Below are 18674 nucleotides of genomic sequence, written 5' to 3'. Positions count from 1 at the left end.
ATGGAAAAAAAATCTCATTTCAGCATGAAGCATTTAGATAATGAATTTATAAGGAGAAAAACAAGGAAATAACAGAGTCATTATTTACAATAAAAAAGTGCATTCTAATGATTACAGATTTGAATAAGAAATACTTTGCCTGATTTTTATTTCGTTGCCTGTTTGTCATTGGGAGGACTGTCTGATGATTAGGGTGAGTCTCACGGGTGAATATCTTTGTGTTTGCTCAGCAGAGAACAACAGTTGCAGTATGTAAATAGGGTGTCTCTTCCCTTCAGATGCCTCGAGATATGTGTAATAGATAAAGTTGGCTTTGTGCAGAGCAAACAGGTCTGTATTACCAAGAATATGAATAATGTCAGTTTCCATAATTGCTAACATCTGGCTTTCCATAAATCTGTTAAATGGCATGGAAGCAGAATTAGATTTCTGTGTCCTAAGTAAAGCAATTACATGGAACTCTGTAGGCAAGGTGGTCCTATATTCAACTGTGAAACTCCTTCATTCTCGAGATGTGAAAGACAATTGTGGTTTTGCACCCTGGTTTTTATTGTGCATACTGGATGTGTTCATCTTTATGATCAGGTTTCTGAATTGATGAAAGGAAAGTGAGTCCGCCCTGACTAGGCTCACACTATCTGTGGAAGTAGAAATACACATATAACTACAGAGAAATGAATGCGAGGACAGACTTGTGTATAAAGGGTGTCAGAGAGAGCAAGAAGCCAGTGGTCACTGTCTGGCCAAAGAAGGAAGTATGATGCTTGAATCTGGAGTTTGAGGGCTGCATATGAGTAAAGGTACCACAGCAAAGGGAGGATCTTCTGTTATTAATTTGCACCCCCATTACATTCCATGTAGGCTGAGAAAAAGTAGAGAGAGAGAGAGAGAGAGAGAATGGTCCCATAAGGAAGTCTGAGCTTTGATAGATGGGGGCCAGACGGCTGACTAGAGGCAGCTCTCCTCAGATGGTTCCAGCCAGAAGGAGGAACTTGGACAGAGTGAACTTGGAGCTGTTGAAATTGGGAGGTAAAAGAAATCAAGGCATTCAGGAATCCCACTGAGACAAACTGTGAGCATGAAGCGAAGAAACAGGAAGGGTGAGGGCAGAGGAGAGTTACAGAGGGGACCAGATTGGAGGAGGTCGGAGGTGAACAGAAGGGTAAGGGGACGCCCTTCTCCCACCCAGGGGCTCTCCGGGAACAGTGAACCACAGGCACTCTCACCCCCAGGACAGTGCCGCGGAGATCAGAGACCTGGTGTTCCTGCACCTAGCCGTATTTTCTTCTGGGTCTTCCTCCTAACCTGCAGAATAGTGAGAAATTTTGGCTCCAGGTGGCTTGTGGCCACAGCCCATATCCCTTTTTCTTTGGTTACTGGACAGTGTGCCCCCTGTGGAGGCCTGCTTCCCTCTGCACAGGCAAGTTGGGAACACGAGCCTGGCTCTGACAGGCTGGATGGGCTGCCTCACCACCCCCAGGCACCAGACAGGCACGGGACTTGAGACCCTATCGAGTCCCTGTGTGACCCTGGACACAAGTGTTGCAGAGACCTGTTTCTTCTCACCAGCATGCAGGAATGAATGCTTGTGCAGCGGGCAGGATCCGAGAAAAGTGAAGGGTGAGGGGCCTCCCAGCACATCTGACAGGAACTCAGTGGGGCCTCTGCACTGTGTGGCCTAGTGGACTCGGAGCATCCCAGCCCTGCTGCAGGAGGGAACTGCCTCAACTACCCTAACATTGGCGAGGCAGGGACTCTGCCCCAGTCTGCCTCCTGCTAAGTGGGATCTATTGCCACCTATGTGATGGTTTCCTACCATCTGTGCACTCTCCCCAGCCTGGGGGCCTCTCCTGGAGTTCTGCTCCCAATTCTGCCCCTACCTTCTTGGAGAGAGGGGGGATAACCTCTGGCAGTGCCACTCTGGCTGCAGATTCCCCTCCCCAACTACAGGAGAAAGCTGTGGCTTTTTGGATCTGTGGCTGGCAGGGCTGACACTTTGCCTGGGACAGTTCAGCTTGCTATCAACAAGCTGCTTCTGGCCTAGAAACTTTACCTGGAAATCCTGACCCCAGCCCCACCTTGTCCTCAGGGACCCCCATGTCATGCACCCCTGAAAGGGAGCTTTGGGAGGCTATATATAGGAAGGGCCATAGGAAAAGCAGCAGCTCATTTAAAAAGTCAGTGGTGAAGGGAAATGGTGAGCTCACATCCTGGGGCCTCTGGATCTGATTCCAGACTGCAGGTTTAAGTTCCCAAAAGACCTTATAACCCTGCCGAGTGGGTCAGTGTAACAATCTGCTGCTGCATCGCTTTGACAGGCCTTGAAAGGGGCATGATGAACTCCACACCCTGAAGCCCTTCCAACTGATTTCTGCCTATCCAAATGGCCCAAATCCCTGCTGGGCAGGCTAACTGGTATAGCAAGCAGCTACTTTGCTCTGGCAGGTCCTGGAAGGGGCAGAGTGAGCTCCACATCCTAGGACCTCTGAATTTGACATCAGCCCCTCAGATTAGGCATCCAAAGCGTCCTAACAGTCCACTTGATGGTGGACAGAACAACAAGTAGCCAATTCATGTCAGCAGGCCCTGGACTGGAAGTGGAGAGCCCCGCCCCTGGGGTCTGTGAAACTGATATCAGAGCACTGGATCAGGCAGCCAAATTGCACTAACACCAATACCCGCTAAGCAGCTGGTGGACCAAGGAGCTTCCACTTCGCACTGGCAAGTCCTAGGAGGGGCGTGGAGAACTCTGTCCTTAAGGGCAGCGAGTGCTATCACCAGCCCACCTGACTGGCATCTCAAAGCACTGTTACTGGCAGATAGGTGTACCGCTTAGTTGGCCAAATCAAACCGTTTAACATATGCATTACCTGGTACATTTATCATTTTTTTGTTGCAAAAATACAAAAATCTACTTCTTAGCTATTGTCAAGAACAAAATACCTTGTTATTAACTGTTGTTATCATGATGTATGCAGTAGATCTGTTCAACTTATTTGTCCTATTTGAAATTTTTTATCCATTGTTTTTGAATGAAGAAAGGAAAGGGCAGATGATAATGAATGAAGTGAGATAGGGGCTTATGTGATATTCTGGGAGTTCAGTTTTCAAACCATCATAGATTAGGTGAATATAGTTTATATAGAAAATCAGTGAGAGCTAGAAAAGGCAAAATGATGTGTCCAAGGGCGTACAGTTGTGATGGGTAAAATGGTACTTGGTAAGCACTCAATTAAATGAAAAGAATTTGGTTTCAAACGTAGGTTCACCTGATTCCCACATTCAATGCTATTCTCTCTCTTTTTTTTTTTTTTTCAGTTTTTGGCTGGGACTGGATTTGAACCCGCCACCTCCGGCATACGGGGCCAGCGCCTACTCCTTTGAGCCACAGGCGCCGCCCCAGTGCTATTCTTACTTAGGAAGAATTATAATAGGGACAAAGATTGGAGAGATTAAGACAGGCTTCTAGAAAGAAGCACCATATGGCCAAATGCACTGACAATGACACGGGAGTGACAGTTAAGAGTGAGAAAGGCCTCACTGTAGTTGACTTGGAATAGAGGCAACATAATCGGTGATCATGTGCACACTGTTCAAAGGAGGAATAATTGTTTACTAATTAAATGTTTTGACTGAGGCTGCCATTAGGGGAAATAAAGACGAAAAGTATATCTTGGAAGGAATTAGCTATAGAAATATGATCTTAACGTGTTCAACTTTGTATCACTACTGTCTGCAAAAAAACATGTGCATAGCGACTTTTGGTAAAAATTTATTTCAATCAGTGTTTTCATCTAAAGAACATTTGCAGATCATGGCAGTAGATTAATCAGAGGAGTAGATGACTATCTGGACAAATGACAAGTGTCTTCACATAGTTTAAGGATTATCATAAATAAGAAAGACCTTGTATTCCAGCAGCCATTTCCTGAGTGGTGTCAGAACTAGCACAACGAGTGTAAAGAAGACATTTTTTAAAGAGTTATTTGAAGATGGAGGTGGCTCCCTTGTGAGGTAATGGATTGCCTTTTGGGAAAAGGCTTAAACTGTGGCTAAACAAGTGTCTTTGATGTTGTTAAGGACACTTAAGCTTTAAATGTTAGAATGGGCTGTCTGGATTTATGCTTTCCTTCCATTCTTGGCTACCAACAATAAACATCACAATATATTTGTCTTTCATCAGCACCCATACCGTACCCTACTGTAACTCAGATTTTGTGTGTGTGTATGAACAAAAGAGCTGCTGGCCATTAGGGTGTCTTAGACAAGACACCCATTAAGAATTGTTCTCCCTGAGGTGGCTCCTGTGGCTCAAAGGAGTAAGGCGCCGGCCCCATATACCGGAGATGGTGGGTTCAAACCCAGCCCCAGCCAAAAACCGCAAAAAAAAAAAGAATTGTTCTCCCTTCTTTCAACCTTAGTCCCAGGATTTAGGGGCAGTCTGTCTCAGGGTTGCCAGAATTGCTCACTTGTTCCTATTCAGTGGCTAATCCATTCACACCTTTCTGAAAGACCCAGATTTCCACAGGGGGGTGTGTACACTGCTAATGATTTCACAGCATTTATGGCCTATGAATGGAATAGTTCTTAAGAATATTGTAAAACCTGTTCCTGAATGCTACTAGATATTTCAGTAATTGGAGTCAGGCAGCCTTCGGTTTGGGTGTCAGACTAGTCACTAGTTGTATGACAGTGGGCATGTTATTTAACTATAAAACTCAGCTCCATTGTTTGCAGAATAAGAACAGATCTCGCTTCTCCCTAGAGCTGCCTTGCAGCATTAATGAGGTAGCACATATGAACACTTAGGCACAGTACCTGGCAGAAGGGAAATGCTCAACAATGTTTATTGATGCTATTTTAAATGATGATTGTTTTCTAAGTTCCTTTGGCTAAATTCTAAGATCCTGTGCTTTCTTTCCTGCAGATATTGACGAATGTGCCTTAAGAACTCATACCTGTTGGAATGATTCTGCCTGCATCAACCTGGCTGGAGGCTTCGACTGCCTCTGCCCCTCTGGGCCCTCCTGCTCTGGTGACTGCCCCCATGAGGGAGGACTGAAGCACAATGGCCAGGTGTGGACCTTGAAAGGAGACCGGTGTTCCGTCTGTTCCTGCAAGGTGAGGTGATGGGATGCAGCAGAAATTCAAACTCTCCTTTGTCTCCCTCCTTCACTGCTGTCTCTCACCTCTTTCTCTCTGGCTGCTGACTCCTGGGTCTCCTTCAGTTCCTGGAAAGCCTTCTCCTGTGCTGATCTACCCTGAGGCTAATCATGATGGTGAGGCAGGCCGGCCTGCTATGAACCGATCAACCTCTTAGTGAAACGTGAGGGCTAGAGCTGAAGGGACTGCAGAGAAGGGTGCAGAGAAGCCACTGACAGTCCCCCCACTGAGGTTACTGGTGAGAGCTGTGATAAGACCCCATCCCACACTTAGACAAATTTCCTAATTAAAACTTATATTTCCCTAAAATGAGCATTTGCCTGAACTTTCTCACTTTTCTGATTACCTCATCCAGAAAAGCAAGGCTCACAGACTTGCTTACCGTGCCAGAGACAGGTGGACTTTCCTTTTAACAAATGATAATGATTGGTATAAGGTCTCTTAGTAATTTTCTTTGTCATTCTTAGTGCTGGGCTATTTCTCACATTACGTTGTTTGCAAGTGAGTTTAATGCTTACAAAAATAAAATTCTATCATCATCGGCTTTTGCTTTATGCTTTGCAAAATAGGCCTGTTAAAGTGTTTGATTTCTTTGTGCTTTATTTTCTCTTTTGTTGATCTTGCCTATTTATTTTCCTTTGTTATTGCTGTACCGAAGCTCTTTCCTGGTATTTCTATGTCTGTTAGAATGGGACAATTTAATGTTGAACTTTATGAGCATGGGAACCAAGAGAAATTACTTACTTAGTATCTTCTTAGAGAATGAGGTCTCCTGATAAATTTCTAGTGTTCTTCCTAAAAACAGAGCTTTCTAAAGAAATTCATCCAGCTGACTTCATGTTGGCCCCACCTCAGCAGACCTGGGCACCCATTTACGAAATCTATGTTATCAAATAGTGAGAGCCATCACACCTTTTCTCTCTTACATATAATCTAGTTCTCCACACCCTAGGTTCATTTTTCCCATTTATTATCTACCTGCTACGTTTTAAGCATTGTCAGATTTTTTTAAAGCATCACGTTTAATTCTTACAATTCTACTTTGAAAGATGATGAAACTGAGTTTCAAAGGGATCAAGTAACTTGCCCTAAATATTAAAGATACAAATGTCTGAGCTGATACTAAAAGTCCACTTGCTTGCCCCAAAGTATGCAGTTTTCCCCTCTGGCCAGATGTCCTGTTACACTCTACAGATGATATCTATTGATACATTTATAACCAACTAGGAAATCTATCAATCAACTTGATTGAGCTCAAACTCTCAACTCAGTACTATGTAAGTGATGGGTGAAACATTCCCTGGAAGTTTGGAAGTTATTAAGTGTAATATTTAACAATGTGGTGCTAACTCAAAGGGAAATTTTTTTAAGGGAAGGAAAAGCTCCTCATGGGTTAGAATAGTTGAAAAGGGCTTATGAAAGAGGTTGGCAATTTGGTAATCTTTTCTGCCAGTACAATGGGGATGAAATATTTGCTGCTCTTTTCAAGAAATATTTACTGTTTTTCCAGATTTTTGAGGATGATCAAAACATATCCCCAAATCCTTTCTGTATTTTCCAGGTCCACAGGCCCTGGAATAGGCAAGGACTTAAGTTAACGCTTGACTACCCCGTTTCCCCGAAAATAAGACATCCTCCAAAAATAAGACCTACTTACAGGAAAGATAAGACGTCCCCTGAAAATAAGACCTAGCGCATCTTTGGGAGCACGCCTTAAAATAAGACACTGTCTTATTCTTGGGGAAACAGGGTAGTATGAGACCAAAAGTTCCTTTTTCAGTTTTGTTATGTTTAAGCCTGTTATAAAGCAGGGAAATTCCTTGTCATTAAAAAATTTCCAAAGCATCTTTAATGAACTGTGTTAAATATCCAAGAAGTCTGAATTGATTTATTAGATTTCAAATCCTAAAATGTCTCCGATGTCTTAAAAGAATTTGACTGTAATTGCCACAAGAGATAAGCAATTCTTGTAACCATATTTTGTTAACATAATATACCTCCACCACCAACCTTCACCTTTCTAAATAAAGTACTAGGTAAATTTCTTTATATAAATCTTTTTTGTTTGTTTGTTTTCCAATTTATACTCAATACCCATTAATATCTTACTTTAATGGGTTGCACCAGGAATTCACAGAGGTTGTCAAGGTAAAAGAGACCCTGGTTTTGGAGCTGAATTAAGATCCCTAAATCAAATTCTGTAGGTCATCCTCATAAAATGAACTACTTTTGGTCATTCTCGTTTGTTTCCACTCTTTGCATATTTGTAAGTGTTCAATTCCATTTTGATTAGAAACATCTCCAGTGCTTAAACATCCAAATGCAGGGTTATAGTGCCGTGATTGTGGAGGCTAAGAAATAAAATCAAGGTTGAGGTATAATGGACTGTCTTTGCAACCATATCCTTCTTGTTTCAAATGGAGATAAAATCAAATCACACATTAGCAGAATCACACAAACCAACACAGAGTCAAGGCTTCCGATTGAAAGAAGCAGAGTCAAAGTCCTCTTAGAAGGCCACTTTCCCCCATCAGCATCAGTACACCAGCTTAGCTACTAGTGTCTCACAGCAATTGAAAAAAGGCTTTGAAGTATGTCCACCAATGAATGGAGTTCAACAGTTAAGCTAGGCCTGCACAAACGGATTGGGGCTTTTGTTTAGATTCTACATCCTTCCCTGGCAGTGACAATGTCTTTGTACACCCTTAGACCACCTAGCTGATTAGGCAGAAGGATTGCTGAACTATGTGGAGCCCGTATTTCCCAGACCACAGAAATCCCAAAGAAAAATGGTTCTCTCTCTGGGATTGATCCCTACATCTTGGTTACAGCCCAGCTTCTTGGTTACAGCCCGTGGCTCTTCTATTTATAAATTTACCAAAAGCCCGTGTACCTGTGCTGTATAAGAAGGTGGAGAGGCTTAGGTTTCTCAGCTTCTAGGGAATGCAACATTTTAGTATTATAGTTATTTTGGAGATCATGGAGCTGAAAAGGGAAATGGATACAAAAATAATTAACCACCTGTCATCCTGTAGGACAGCCATGAACAATTCACTGTGGGAACGTAGAAAAAGGAAGTATAGTTGGTACACTGCGGGCGTGGATTCCACATCCATGGAGTCAACCAGCTCCTAACTGAAAATACCTTTAAAAAAATACAAAATGTAAAACAATATAATAAAAATCTGTACATATCAATGCTTTAAAGAAGGGGTACCCGATATTTTTTTTCTGCTGCACATTGGAAAAGAATAATTGTCTTAGGCCACAAAGTAAATATACAAACACCAAAACTAAAGCTGATTAGCCAAAAAGAAAAAGAAAAGTCCATGAATATTTTTTATGATATCCAACTTCTCAAATAAGCAAAAAGAGTCTTCAAAAATCATCTTGCACCCCCACCCCTGCCACAGGTTGGATACCCCTGGCCTGGACTACATTTTGAGAACCATTGCTGTAAGAATGTGTAATTTACAGTTAAAATCTATGACTTTTTATAGCATAATAAGAATAAATTCAGACTTTACCTTAGAAATGAAAACAATGTAACCTAAACATTTGTTCCTTTATATCAATCTGAAATTTAAAAAAGAGTAAATTCATTTTTACCTCATAAGAAAAGTATATGTCACTGCTTTTTAAAATTCAGAAGCAATTTAAATATAATACTTACAATTAATTGTAGTTGAACTTTATTATAAAACTGCATACAAACAGCTTCTGTGGCAGAAGGGTGGGGAAATATTAACACAGCTTTGCCATTTGAGTGTGGATTGCTTGAGCCACCCTAGTTGGGGTAATGGTCAAGCTCCTGGAATAGCCCCCAAATCTACAATAGGAAGGGTTGCTTATTATTCATGGGCTCCAATCTCTCCCCAAATTTGGGTTCTAGTGTGACTGTGCTCTGTAAGCTGAATTTCTAGAGGACATTCTCACTGAATTAGTGGAGCTACCTATGACATTTCCATTATTAAAAATGATTTTCTTGACAGTTACCCTGTAATTCAAAGCCAAAGTGAACACAGCAATTGTTCTGAAACATGTTAGAAACTAAGAGGGCCTTATTTGGCATTTTTGCATAATTGATGAGATATAAAATTGCTTTACTTTGCACTAACCCTGGAGGCTATCCATTTATTCTTATTCATTCTTTTACTCAGCACGTGGGAAGAGAGTGACATTCTGAATGAGTCTTATTGCCAGTTGTATAATAACCCCTTCTAAAATAATTTCGCTCTCTGTTTGATACTGGCCACAGACATGGCCATGTCGGCTCCTGAGGCCTGGCCCTTCCATGCGTGAGGAGAGTAATTTTGTGCCATTGGAAGCTGAGCTGATCAGGTGGTACCTATGATAGGTACCTCTGGTACCTCTGGTACCTATCATTCCGTTTTTTAGCTTCTGTTGGTTAAAATAAATCTCCAGGGCCATAGATACACAAGCAAAATATATTAATGAGCTAAATAATGGTGTGTGATCTGTAAGCCAAAGGCCTATTATTAGAAGATAACTAAGATTCAGATACTCTTTGTTCAGATTTGCTAAGTTTTCTGACCCAATTAACCTGCTTAACTTTAGAGTCTCTTGATCTCTCTATATACACATGCACCTGTACACACAAGCATGTGTATATAACTTTTCATCTCTTGATATTTTTGGAAAACTATGATTTCTTATCATTTTTTAATAGTAATAGAATCAATGCACACAATGCATTTTTCAGCTCACTGTTGCAGATACAGGCTGTCTCCTTTCCATTCTGTGTAAAGAATGTCAAGCAAGTTGTTAAAGGTTTTCTTTTTAGCTGACAATAAACATCTCAGCAAGCCCTGTCCGATCATTCGATGATTCGCTGTGGTTCCCGATGTAGTAGATGAAGTCCCTGCGGGCAGGTTCATCAAGTTTGCAGATGTCACTAAGCTGGGAAAGAAGGTGGTGTATGGTGGGTGATAGAAACAGCAGTTAGGAAACATTGTGACAGGCAGGAGAGATGACATGGATCTAACAAGGTGAAATGCAAAAGCAACAAACATCCAGTTTTGCAAGTAGACTTGCTGCCCCTGAAAACCAACTGTGCAAAACAGGTTAGGGCATAATAAGATTTTTGTTTTCATCGAGCTCAAAATAAGTCAACACTGTGATATAACCGGAGAAAGAAAGTAAATATAATTATGCATTCCTTAATGGTGGGGATCTACTCTGTGAAATGAGTGTTCAGTGATTTCATTGTTTGTGCAAACATCAGAAAGTCACACATGCCTAGATGGTATAGCGTAATGCACACACAGGCAACAGCCTATGGCATAGCCTCTTGTTATGTAAGAGCGCATGGTAAGGACATAGACACTTAAACGGTGAACAGATCTCGCAGGACTGGAAGCTGTTCTGGAATCACTGAGTGAGAGGTGAGTGAATGCAAAAGCCTAGGGACATTACTGGACACTACTGTAGACTTTATAAATAGTATATACTTATGCCACACAAAATTTATTTTTAAAGATTCTTTAATAATAAATTTATCATACCATACAATAACTTTATTACTTAAATATTTACTTTTTAAACTTTTGACTTTTATTGTAATAAAATAGTTTAAAATACAGATACATTATATAGAAGTACAAAAACACTTTTTTAAAAAGCTTTTATATATATTTATAACTTTTTTTTTTTTTTTTTTTTTTGTGGGTTTTGGCCGGGGCTGGGTTTGAACCTGCCACCTCCGGCATATGGGACTGGCGCCTTACCACTTTGAGCCACAGGCGCCACCCGATATATTTATAATTTTTATTGTTTTAAAAATTTTTTGAGACAGAAGCTCACTCTGTCACCTGGACTGGAGTGCCATGGCCTCAGCCTAGCTCACAGGACCCTCAAACTCCTGGTTTTAAGCAATACTCTTGCCTCTCCCTCCTAAGCAGGTGGGACTACAGGTGCATGCCTCAATGACTGGCTAATTTTTCTATTTTTAATAGAGGCAGGTCTTGCTTTGCTCAGGCTGATCTAGAACTCCTGACTTTAACCAATCCTTTCACCTTAGCCTCAGAGTGTTGAGATTACAGGCATGAGCCACTGTACCTGGCCTTATTTTTATTTTTTACTCATTGAACTTTTTCTGTTAAAAACAAAGATATAGACCCACAAATGTGAGCTGAGGCCTACACAGGCTCAGGGTTATCACCATCTTCTACCTCCACATCTTGTGCCACTAAAGGGTCTTTGAGGCAATAACATGCATGAAGCTGTCATCTCCTATGATAACAGTGCCTTCTTCTGCTTGACCTGCCTGAGGCTGTTTTTCAGTTAACTTTTTTATTTAAGCAGAAGACATATACTTTAAAATTAGGATTAAAAATATAGTATACTAAATACATAAACCAATAGCAGTCATTTATTATGACTAGCAAGTATTCTAATGTGTACTGTGCATAATTGTATGTGCTATACATTTACACAACTGGCAGCATAGTAGGTTTGTTTACACCAGCATCATTGCAAACATGAAAGTAATGCCTTGCACCATACCATGGCTACAGTGTCTCTAGGCGATAGGAAGTTTTCTGTTCCCTTATGATCTCATGGGACCACTATCACATGTGTCATGTGTTGTTGAGTGAAATCCATTACATGGCACATGACTTCATTGAAATAATTCTGCATGAAGTAAAGCACAGCACTTAAAACAAGGTGACCATGAGACTCAATTCCTTCTGTGAGAAGACTCTTCCTGAAGAAGAAGTATATTTAGTTCTTTGTCAGCTACCTCATTTAAGAAATGGAGATATAAATTTCTATTCTACAAGTTATGAGGATTAAAGGAGATAAGGCATGCAAAGGACTTTACACAATGTCTGGCACAAGATAAGTGTTCGGTTTACAACAGATGATGATGATGATGGTGGATACTCAAGACTGTTGAAGGAGAAGGCAACAATGACTGTGAAAAAATTAAAATGTGTAGGGGTGGCTGGTTGAAAAATTAGAGATGCTTACCACAGACCTGAGACTACTCGGTGAACATGTAAAAGCTATCTTCAAAGAACTGAAGAGGTGAAATGTGACTGAAAGTGTTGGGAGTTCCTTGATTACTGGGGTATAAGTCTTAGCTCAGAGGTAACAAGTAGTGTAGTTTTTAACCTTAAGACATGCACTTGTTGAATACTCTCTATAATGCTAAGTTCAAGACTAGAGAGCTTCAGGCATAGGCTTGATGACTTTTTGAATGAGGTTGCAGGATTCAAGTATAGTGTAGAAGTTTTGTCTTTTAAAGTACCTTCCAGCCCCAAGATTCTTGTACTCTTTGTCATTATTGGGCAAAGCAGTGATGACAGATCTTGCCTTACATTTTCAGCTTCATCATTGTCTGAGGCAGGAAGTTATTGTGAGCAACAGGACACATATATATAAAACATGCCACCAAATGTCTAATGCTGAAGTATTGTTGACCTTCTATTCTTTTTTTTTTTTTTTTTTTTTTGTAGAGACGTAGAGACAGAGTCTCACTTTATGGCCCTCGGTAGAATGCCGTGGCCTCACACAGCTCACAGCAACCTCCAACTCCTGGGCCTAAGCGATTCTCTTGCCTCAGCCTCCCAAGTAGCTGGGACTACAGGTGCCCGCCACAATGCCCGGCTATTTTTTGGTTGCAGTTTGGCCGGGGCCGGGTTTGAACCCGCCACCCTTGGTATATGGGGCCGGCGCCTTACCGACTGAGCCACAGGCGCTGATTCTTTATAACTATGAGTCCTCGGGGCCAATGTTCCAGAAATTGTACCACACCTACAATTTGGGGAGCTACTTCAAGGTAGAAGGTGGCACCTGATTGCAACTGCCTGTAAAAAACAACCTAAAGGCTGTATTAGAGAAGAAAAATTGCTTCAAAACCATAAGACATGGTGGTGCTGCTTAGAGAACCGCTACCCATGTGATCTTGAAGAACTCATTTATCCTCCATGGGCCACTTCAGTTAATGCCTCTGTAACAAGGGTAGTCAGACTTCCTTCCAGAGTCAGGACGGGGCTATAATTGGATGAATGCATCTGAGCATGTTAGGCAGTGTCATTATAAACTAGAAAGATACGGTAGTGTGATTTTCCACTCAAATGAGTTCTTGATCACATATGCATGCATTTTTAGCTGCTTAGTTTAGTTATGATTCTTATTTAGAAGTGTGATTTTTAAGGACACATTTATAAAAAAAAGAATTTGTTAAACTTAGAAACGTCTTTATTTTTACTTGGGTAGCACTTCAGGCAAGCTCAGGGAAAGAGTGTGTGAGAGTACACAAGCGTGCTTGTTTTGAACAAAACGGGAGGTGGCCGGGGACAGCTAAGACTCTAAGAAATTTTCCTCTAGGTATTTATTAGGTTTGGTTTTCACAGTGTGGCTATCTGTCATTCCCCTAATGATGACATCTCCCTAACCTCACTTCTAAACAGGACGGGAGGATATTCTGCCGACGGACAGCTTGTGATTGCCAGAATCCAAGTGCTGACCTCTTCTGTTGCCCAGAGTGTGACACTAGAGTCACGAGTCAATGTTTAGATCAAAAGGGACACAAGCTCTACAGAAGTGGAGACAATTGGACCCACAGCTGCCAGCAGTGTCGCTGTTTGGTATGTTGGCTTCCTTTCGAAGGGGTTGTCCCTTTACTCTGGAGGGGGTGACACACTCTGCTGCTGATGGACTCTAGTTCCCAGCTGTTTAGAACGTTATGCAAGGAGCTGAGGGGCCTGTGGCTATGAAGGAGCATATGCTCTGGCTAAAAACATTCAGATTGTATGTAAAACACTGTGCAAGGCAGAAAGAACATATGTACGGGACATATTTAGCCCAAGTGATGATTGTTGACAGCTGTTAACTTTTTAGGAAATCCAGACCAAGAAAAATCCCTTCAAGATAGAAAAATTTCAAACTTTGGACTGGTACTTATAGTCCTTATAGGGCCAAACTTTAATTTCTTGTGCTATAATCCTTAAAGATTTCAATATGAGAGGTAACAAAATGTAGTGGAAATATAGTTTTAATCAGACACGTAGAATCCAATCCTAGACTTCCCACCTGCAGGCTTTATGTGATTATCTTGGGCAAGTCCTAGCATTTCAGCGATTATTCTTTCCTGCAAACATACCTAAGTGTAGGAATACTTATTTGTACAATACTTGTTTGTGGGGCTGTTATTAACATTACAGAATATACATGTATGTTAAGGGGAAATGTAATTCTTGGCATATAGAAGGAACTTAACACCTGAAAAATCTGTCCAGATGCTAAATGTTCATATAGAAAAAATGAAGATTTTTATAGATATTAATGTAGGGATACTAATGGTATAATCATATTTGAGAAAATCTGGAGAAAAAGCTTAATGTCTAGAGTTGGTTATTTCTGTTTCAAATTATATTACAAAGATTTCTAAGGATGGGAAGACTTTCAAGATACATGGCCATAGGGAATGTGATGTTCCATTTGTCTGGTGATCACTATAGTGAATTCTACCTGAGGAATTCTACCTGAGTTGACTTCCAATGGGAACTATTAGCCATGTGTCCATAGTTTAAGATTTGCTTAAATGAATGATTCAGTCTATGAGTAGTATGTAAAGGCAGGAATTCCTAGAAATGGTGCTCTAAATTTCCATCGGATTTTCTAAAACCTCCAGGAAGGTGCAAATAATCTTAACAGTTCACATCTTTCTTAATCATTCCTACTACTGAGAAGTATAACTTAGATAAATTAAGAATATAGCCATTTTTTCAAACTCTTATCTCCAAACAAAAAAAATTGCAACACAACTATAGAAATAGTTTCCATGTCAATCTGGAAAATGGCATTCCTTTCTCAAGAAGCCAATAATCAGGCAGTTAGAAAAATCGATATTAATATTTATGCAAGAAATGTTCATAGAATTTCCATCCCCTGCCCCTAAAGTGAATAATTTCCAGGAAAAATGAAGGTTTTGAACACATGACTTAAAAATTATGTGAGAATAATATGGGTCATATTAAATGAATATTTAGCAAGAGTTTGCATTTGCCAGATTCTAGATAATGCAATGGTGAGTAAGGTAGACATATTTCCTTGCAGAAAGCTCATAGTCTTGTGAAGCTGAATGATTAAACAACAGTTACCATGAAGTATTTTGAGCATCATGATGGGAAAAAAAGCTGCATAGGGAAACAATGCTATCATGGGCAGCTTAATGGAGCTGCAAATGCCAGATCCATAGAAGCTCCATTCGAACTGTGATATAGAAAGTCCATTAGCCACCTGTTACAGTTTTGAAATGGTTCTTCTGATATCACCCACCTCATATTTAAATTTCATTGAAATATTATAATGCCTCAGGTTCTGCTATTGACCTTAAGATAAATTAATTTATCTTTACATAGTAGCCAGTATCTTACCATTGTATTTATTCATTTAATTAGCCTTTATTGACCCAAACTGTGTTAAGCATTAGGGAGAGAAAGAAACAAGCCCGAAGCTCAAAACTTAAAGCAGAATGATACTGGTAATTACGATATGACCCTAAGTGTCATGATAAAAATGATTACAGGCTGTACTTGGTACACAACAAGCAGAGCCAACTGCATGAGTGGACTGCAGCAGAGAAGACCAGCAAAAGCGTTCTGAAGAAGGTGATGCCTGTCCTAGGTCTTCAGCGAGCGCATCATGCCCCCAATGGTGTTAACTAACAATATTCTGAAGAGTATATAATGAGATTTACTGTGGGGTCTTTCCACCTTTGTGACTTTGGGAAAAACTAGCTGGGTATCGTAACGGGAGCTTGAGGTTGCTGTGAGCTGTGATGATGCCATGGCACTCTACCCAAGATGACAGAGTAAGATGGAAAAAAAATTGTTCATGGGAATAATGATGAGGGATTTTTGGCCTTTTCTCTACAGGAAGGAGAAGTAGATTGCTGGCCACTTACTTGCCCCAACTTGAGCTGTGAGTACACAGCCATCTCAGAAGGGGAGTGTTGTCCCCACTGTGTCAGTGACCCCTGCCTGGCTGATAACATCACCTATGACATCAGAAAGACTTGCCTGGACAGCTACGGTGTTTTGAGGCTTAGTGGCTCAGTGTGGACGATGGCTGGATCTCTCTGCACGACCTGTAAATGCAAGGTAATTGGATGTCCTGGGGATATTGAGGCCATGAACAATTGCCAGAGAACACCTGTAGGAAGTCCACTCCTGGTGTTTCTGAATGCACAGGAATTATGGGGCACGGTGGAAAAAGAGCCAGGCATTTACTTCTCACAGGAGGTAAAATCTGTCTGAATGGGTCATAGTTGTGTGCTTTGTATAAGGCAAATTCCAAATGAACATGAAATAAGGTAATCTCTCTTGACTTTAAACTACAGAATTGTAACAATAACACTAGCCCTAATTATGTCTGATTTAAGCTATTGTGAGCAGCATATAAAAAAAATAAGAAAGAATGAAGGGGAAGGAAGGCGGGAGGGAGAGAAGGAGGCAGGAGGAAAGAAGGAAGGAAGCAGGAAAGCAGACAGGCAGGTGAACTACCTTCTTCCATCTTAAAAAGGTTGCTAATTTCCTTTATGAAACTGATCAATTTTTGCAAAAGAAAGTGCTCTATGAAGTTCTTTGCTTTGTTTAATTATCAAGTGCCTAAAGTAGTGACCTTCAGCTCTCAGTACAGAATTTGATTAATAGTGATTATTTTCCTGTCTTTTTTGAAGAAGTTCCCAGGAGACATTCTCCTATGTCTTTAAGATGAAAAACTGACCCCTCCCTCTCTTCAAAACCCATGAAGAGCTGTGACTGTAGCCTATTTGGAGCAATGGTTAGTCAGCATCAAATTCCTGCCAAAACATCTGTTTAAGATTCCCCTGATTAAACACATTAAAGCTATGAGTCTACTTGGTCCCATTAAACCCTGGCTCAGCTTCAGGCATCACTGGAAGTTTCCCAACTTGCCTCTTTATGCTTTTGTAAATGTGGATTTCTTTTTCTTTTTCCTGGAATGTACCATATTAAGATGCAGCCCCAATTAGAAAAAGGATATCAGACTTTATATAGCTAAGGTAGCATCTGATTGTTCAGCCCCAGAAAACTAAATAACCAGGAGATGCGGAGACCTGAGTTATTTATTTCTTTGATATCATGCCTGAGATTCATTAAAGAGAATTATAAAGATATATTTACATTAATACAAAAAAATGATTTCTTATAAAATTCTAAGAATGTACACATCTAAGTGTACACTATGCCTTTCATAGTCACCATGAAAGACTTTATATTTATTCCTACTTATTGTGCAAATGTTTCTAGAACCCATCTTGGTTTTACCTTCAGGGTTTCCGAGGACATTCAATTCATTGTTTAAATGGCAAATTGTCATGTTTCAGGGATTTAGTTTTGGAAAGAATCTCATTTGGCATACATCCAGCAAATAGGTTATATGAAACCTTGGAAATTCCAAGTATGGATTCAACCCAGACAGAGCAAGAAACAACTTGCAGAATTCCAGCCTAGAGGGTGCTGAAGGGTCTATCAGTCTTTCCTCTCCGTCTTTTATTTCTCTAGTTTTTTTTTTTTTTTTAATTTTTTTGTGTCGCATTCTTAGAGTTTGTTTCAAAATGTTGAAGATCATTTTGAATATAAAAATTGCAGGCTAATGGATTTATATTCTGTGTCTTGGTTGGCTAACACTTGTGTCTTTGATGTACAGAATGGGAGAGTCTGCTGTTCTGTGGATTTGGAGTGTCTTCAAAATAATTGAAGAATTTAAAATGGACTCATCTGGGGAGAAAAATGGACAAAATGACCATCCAACATGATGAAGAATAGGAGTGGGTGGTTTTGTTATTTTTGTTTTTTTTAACCACAGACAATTACCAAAGTCTCCATCTGAGGAAGGTGTTTGGGGGTTGCCTTTTGGACCTACCACTTTGCTCATTCTTGCTAACCTAGTCTAGGTAACCTACAGTACAGTACATTTAAGTCTATGGTTGTTAAAAGATGTTCCCGTGTTGTAAATCATGTTTCCCTTATCAGATCATTTGCAAATACATTTACATGATCTCATGGTAAATGTTGATGTATTGTCTGGTTTATTTTATGTACTAACATCATAGAGACTGGCTCCTTTTATTTATTTTTTTTCTCGATTTTGGATCAAATTCTAAAAATAAAGTTGCCTGTTGTGATTCTGTCCCATCCACTGCTTACTTAGCATTGAGATCCCTGTGAGATGTATTGATTAAAATATTCAGAGTTCAAATGCATCAAACTTATATTTGAAACTGTTGAACACACTTAGATACCCTCTCATTTGACCTAAGCAACGGAAGGCAATTATGATAAGAAGGGAAATATCACAAACAGAATTGAGTAATTCATTTAGAAAGGATTCTTCTTTCCTCTTGCAAAAAAGAAAAGAAATTCTTAACCCACAATTTAAAGACAGCAAATGGCTATAACTTTCTTTTTAGCCTTCAAAGCAAAATTCTCCTTGCATTTGTTTTATATAATATTGAA

The 18674-nt window shown here is 40.2% G+C and overlaps 1 protein-coding gene across 3 annotated transcripts in view; it reads left to right on the top strand.

The window, feature by feature from the left end:
* The window catches only part of NELL1 (neural EGFL like 1), a 950583-nt gene extending 932222 nt beyond the window's left edge, over positions 1 to 18361 (top strand). For all 3 annotated transcript variants that reach the window (XM_053561806.1, XM_053561805.1, XM_053561807.1), the window contains 4 exons: positions 4928 to 5121; positions 13602 to 13778; positions 16071 to 16295; positions 17866 to 18361. In XM_053561806.1, coding sequence (XP_053417781.1) covers positions 4928 to 5121; positions 13602 to 13778; positions 16071 to 16295; positions 17866 to 17916 — 647 coding nt within the window. In that variant the 3' untranslated portion in view covers positions 17917 to 18361. The remainder of the gene's footprint in view (positions 1 to 4927; positions 5122 to 13601; positions 13779 to 16070; positions 16296 to 17865) is intronic.
* The last annotated feature ends 313 nt before the right edge of the window (positions 18362 to 18674 follow it).

The sequence above is a fragment of the Nycticebus coucang genome, chromosome 14 (assembly GCF_027406575.1).
Source record: "Nycticebus coucang isolate mNycCou1 chromosome 14, mNycCou1.pri, whole genome shotgun sequence".
NCBI lineage: Eukaryota > Metazoa > Chordata > Mammalia > Primates > Lorisidae > Nycticebus > Nycticebus coucang.
Note: the sequence above shows the minus strand (reverse complement) of the source record. Positions and strands in the feature narration are given on the sequence as shown.